Genomic DNA, 4,760 nt, shown 5'->3' on the forward strand with positions numbered 1-4,760 from the left:
TCGAAGGGGGGCGGCCTCGGACTGAGGTGAGAGAGAGGGGTGGGAGGAAGGAGTGTGACCAGGTTACAAGGGGCTGAGTGGGGTAGAAGAGACCATCCCCCACACACCTTTCTTTCATTTACAGTGTCAGGGAGGCTTTATTCCTTCCCCCGCAATGGGGATGTAAGAGAAGGGGAGATACGGAGAAAGCTCCAGCATGGGGGTGAGCCCTCATAGGCCTGTGGGGAAAGCCCTGACACTCATGCTGCCCCTGGGGCTCAGGTCTCACCCCTGTGGGGACAGCCCGTGTCCCTCACAGCGTGGGCTTGTTCACGGTGTCAGTGCTGTTTCCTGCCCTGGTGTATTGGGGTCATGAGCAGCAGTCCCAGGTGGGAGAGCAGGGGTGGTGCTGGTCTCCAAGGTGCTGGCAGCCGGTCTCCATGCTGTTCCTTTTCCTTTCTCTAGCACTCCCAGCAGCTGAAGCGTTCGGCGTGGCTGGCCCCAGCACCATGCCGCTTGAGCTCTGGCCTGCCTGTGAATATTGGGGTGCTCTTTGTGCCGCAGCAGGAGGCTTGGGTGGTGGAGAGGATGGGCAAGTTCCACCGAATCCTGGAGCCTGTAAGGAGATGCTTTTCTTCCCTTCTGGATTCAGCAGGTTCCTAAAGCTGTAGCAAGGCGTGCCTTTTCCGCATGGATTTGGCGGATGGTGTGCTTATTATTCCAGATTTTTGACTGCCTGTAGACTTAAATTCCCTTGGTGGAATGTTCAAAGCACTGAAAAACCTAAATTTCTCACCACACGTAAAGCATGTTCCTTTTACCTGCAGTGTCTGTTTGCACAGCCCTCTCTAGTGTGGCTGAGCTCTTTGCAGGAGAAAACCCCAGATCAGCGGGCTTAACCATCTAATCCCACCCTTTTTCCAGGGCTTGAACTTCCTCATCCCTCTACTGGATCGGATTCGTTATGTGCAGAGTCTCAAAGAAATCGTCATTAATGTCCCAGAGCAGTCAGCTGTCACCCTAGGTAAGGAACAGCTTCTGCGTCCTGCCCCTTCTGCTGCGTCTGGGGTGAGTGTGGGACAGTGCAGGAGGAGTGGAAATGTCCCAGGCTCCTGCACTCAGCCCTGTCCCAGGGGATCTGGGCTTGGCCATACGCCTGGCTCTCCAAGCAGGAGAACTGCAAAGAGGTCCCGTCAGCTCTCTTGGCACTGTCGCTGCCCCTTCTCGCTGGGTTGCACCTGGGCAGGAGTCCATTTTTCAGATGTTTTCCTGGGTTGAACCACAAAAAATCTCTGTGTTTCTGTAAAAAGTATTTCAGATCAGGGATAATGGACAGCTCTGTTTTGATTCTAGTATTAAGCATTTTGTTTTGTCTTGGGTTTTTTCCCTTTTAAATCTTTGTTTGTGAAGATAACTCCAGAATTTAATGTTTTGATCTGGAGACCTGAGACTTCTTGTGTATTAAAACATCAAAATGTAGTGTTTTCTAGGGAACGTCAAGGTCCTTTTCACAAAGGCTTTTAGATAAGGAGATCCATTTCAGCCAGTCCCTCTTCTGTGCCACGCTGTTGACACCAGGAGGGAAAGGGATGCCCCTGCCCAGATGCACTAGTTCTGTCGGGGGAGGGGGAGTTGCCATATTTTGTCTTTGCTGCTCCAGCAGACAGGACGTGTTGTTCTCTCCCGGCAGATAACGTCACCTTGCAGATTGATGGTGTGCTCTATCTGCGGGTTATGGACCCCTACAAGGTACCGTCCCTGATGCACTGACGCTGGCCCTGAGCCAAACTGGCAGCCTCCTTGGCTGCATCCAGCACAGCCTGCATGTGCCGTGCCACTCAGCTGGCCACCTTGGCAGCCTCTCGGGCACCGCTCGCCTGCCTCTGCTGGCTCCCTTCTCCCCTCGACGCGCGCTTTAGCCTCTGCCCAGCTTGCTGCGCCCTGCGAGGCAGGTGGGCTGCACACCCTGATCCCTCCCAAGGCTCTGGACTCTGCTTTTCTTTGTTGAGGGTGTCTGTGGTGGGTTTCTCCCCTCTATGTTTACCCACCATCCCTTGTTTGGTGTTCTTCTTGGCACTGCCGTTGACTCTTGGTTTTTTGCTTTTGCTCTCTAGGCCAGCTATGGGGTGGAAGATCCTGAGTATGCAGTGACCCAGCTGGCCCAGACCACCATGAGATCTGAACTTGGCAAACTCTCCCTCGACAGAGTTTTCCGGGTGAGCTGGGGAGGTGGACCACAGAGCTGCCAGCATCTCGAAACTCAGGAGCAGTCTGCATAGCCAGACTGATAAGTTTAAAAGCAAAATGTCCTCTGCTTAGAGGGCTTCTGGCTTGTGTTTGAGTTGAACTATTAGTGAATCCTTGGAGATGGTCTTGTTTTGGTTTTTGTAAATTTTTTTTCTGACCTTGGCCCGTGAGTGGGGGGTGCCTGTTTTCCTCCTGATCTCTGTCTCGTGCTAAGTGCCTCTTCTTTGCACTTTGCCGTTTCTTTTGTGCCTCCCAGGAGCGGGAGTCCCTCAACGCCAACATTGTGGATGCCATCAACCAGGCCTCGGACTACTGGGGCATCCGGTGCCTGCGCTATGAGATCAAGGACATCCACGTGCCCCCACGTGTGAAGGAATCCATGCAGATGCAGGTTCGGTTCTCTGGGTGGGTGATCTGGAACAAGAGGGAGGTCTCCCCTTCCACACGGCACAGTTCTCTGTCTGCAGCTGGCAGCACTGGGTCCTCCTGTGGTGAGGGAAATCTGTTGGCACTTCGGCTGCGAATGTACAGCTGTTGAATAAATAATTCGGGTTCTTATTTCGGCAATGGTGGCCCCTGCCTGGTACATGCAAGCCCTGCCAGCTCTTTTTGAGGCTCTGTAGAAAGCAAATCCCAGAGCCGAATGGCTCCCCTTGAGAAAAGCCGGGCTCCAGATCTCCAGGCTGGAAGGGGAGGAGTGGGAAACGGCTGTCCGGTTAGGTGTGGAGGCTGTGTAGGGTGAGGAGCAAAACCAGCCCTCACCAGGGATTGCTCAGTGTTCTGTAGCTGTGTTCTCATCCTCTGCTAAGCTCTGCTGGCCCAAGCAGTATGTAGCGGCGTGTCCTCACTGCGTTTGCCCCACGGATGGGATTTCCCCAGTGTGGCTATGGCAGGCCAGAATCTGAGCTGTGTTTGCAGGTGGAGGCAGAGCGACGGAAGAGGGCGATGGTGCTGGAGTCAGAGGGGACTCGGGAATCGGCTATCAATGTGGCTGAGGGGCAGAAGCAGGCCCAGATCCTGGCGTCAGAAGCCGAGAAGGCGGAACAAATCAACAAAGCTGCTGGTAGTGCCTTGGGCTAGAACATCTGGGGCCTGGGGGATCTGTAGCCCTCTGCACCGTGGGGGTGATGCTCCTGGGGAGAGACCACACCACTGTCTGTGCGCCACGCTTCCTCAGCCATGCTGATCCTTCCCTGCTGGGTCCCTCGGGCTGAGCTCCAGCTTGTGTTGCTGCCCCACAGCCTGGGGCGGCAGGAGGTGTGCGGCAGGAGTACCGCCGTGCTGCTGTTGGGGAAGAGGAGGCTGTGCGTGCATGAAACTGTCTTGATTTGCACCTTGAAATTGTCCTGATTTGCTCCTTGCAAGCACTTTGTCGTGTTTATGATGCACGTCCTGCTGTGGTTTGTTGCAGGAGAAGCCAACGCCGTGCTGGTCAAGGCCAGGGCCAAGGCGGAGGCAATTCAGCTGTTGGCAGCTGCTCTGGCACAGCAGGTGAGCCACAGCTCCTTGGGGAAGCCACTGCTTCGGCGATGGCACTGAGGGAGGTGAAACCGTGGCCGGAGTGGCACCTGGTCTTCTCTTGGACAATCCTTGGTGTCTTCAGCAGCAGCAACCAAGGAGTTTTGCCGTCTCAGGGGCTGCTGCCAGCTGGGGTGGGCTGGGGAAGGGGCAGGGATGAGCTCTTGGTGGTATGTGGGTCGTTGCTGAGCCTCGTTCTTCTCTCCCCAGCACGGCAGTGCCGCCGCCTCTCTCTCTGTGGCAGAGCAGTATGTGAACGCCTTCTCCAAGCTTGCCAAAGATTCTAACACTGTCCTGCTGCCTGCCAACACCGGTGATGTCACCAACATGGTGGCACAGGTCAGTATGGCCAGAGATGCCCTGTCTCTTGCCCGGAGAAGGTGATGGTGGCTGCCTGGTGGGGCCTGGCCTTCTCCTCCCCCTCTTCTCTCTTGTTCCCTCCAGGCCCTGGGCATCTACACCACGCTGACCAAGCCCCAAGCTGTGAAGACCCAGGAGGAGGTGCCCCCAGCCCATGAGAGCTCCCAGCCTTCCCCCATGGAGGTGCTGAAGGCAGAAGAGGCCAGCTCCAGCTAGCGGGGCTGGGGGGGGTCCTGCACCCCAGCAGTCCTGTCCTGCTGCCCTCCCTGGTCAGACGCTGCTCTTCTTCTCCCCTTCATCCTAATTTTGTATTTGAATTTAAATCATGTAATAAATGGTAGCGGTGCTGCTGCAGCATGTCCCCTGGCCGTCAGCAGCCCGACTGAGGTGGGGACCATCCTTCCTAAGCAGGCTCCTGCCAGGAGCTCCCACGGACACACAGTGCTCCGCAGGAGAAGCCGGGGAGCCCCTCTCCGGGGGAGACACCCCTTTCCCGAGGGATCCCTCACCAGGGACATGAACTCTCCATCACTGTCCCATCGCTCTACCGATAGCTGCCCCTGCGGTGTTCGACAGAGGGTTCTCTGTAGTGCGCTCCTCCTAACACGTGCTGCAGGGAGCGGCGCCGCTGGCGATTAATGAATTAATTAAAGCAG

The 4,760-nt window shown here is 56.0% G+C and overlaps 1 protein-coding gene across 1 annotated transcript; it reads left to right on the top strand.

Moving 5' to 3' along the window:
• The first annotated feature begins 450 nt into the window (after positions 1–450).
• Positions 451–4,328, top strand: STOML2 (stomatin (EPB72)-like 2). The gene is made up of 9 exons (XM_009889723.1): positions 451–597; positions 904–1,003; positions 1,670–1,728; positions 2,094–2,195; positions 2,483–2,617; positions 3,145–3,289; positions 3,638–3,717; positions 3,955–4,083; positions 4,189–4,328. Exons 1-9 carry the CDS (start codon positions 568–570, stop codon positions 4,318–4,320), a joined length of 912 nt encoding a protein of 303 aa, XP_009888025.1. The 5' UTR covers positions 451–567; the 3' UTR covers positions 4,321–4,328.
• The last annotated feature ends 432 nt before the right edge of the window (positions 4,329–4,760 follow it).

Source organism: Charadrius vociferus, unplaced genomic scaffold (assembly GCF_000708025.1).
Source record: "Charadrius vociferus isolate BGI_N301 unplaced genomic scaffold, ASM70802v2 scaffold37, whole genome shotgun sequence".
NCBI lineage: Eukaryota > Metazoa > Chordata > Aves > Charadriiformes > Charadriidae > Charadrius > Charadrius vociferus.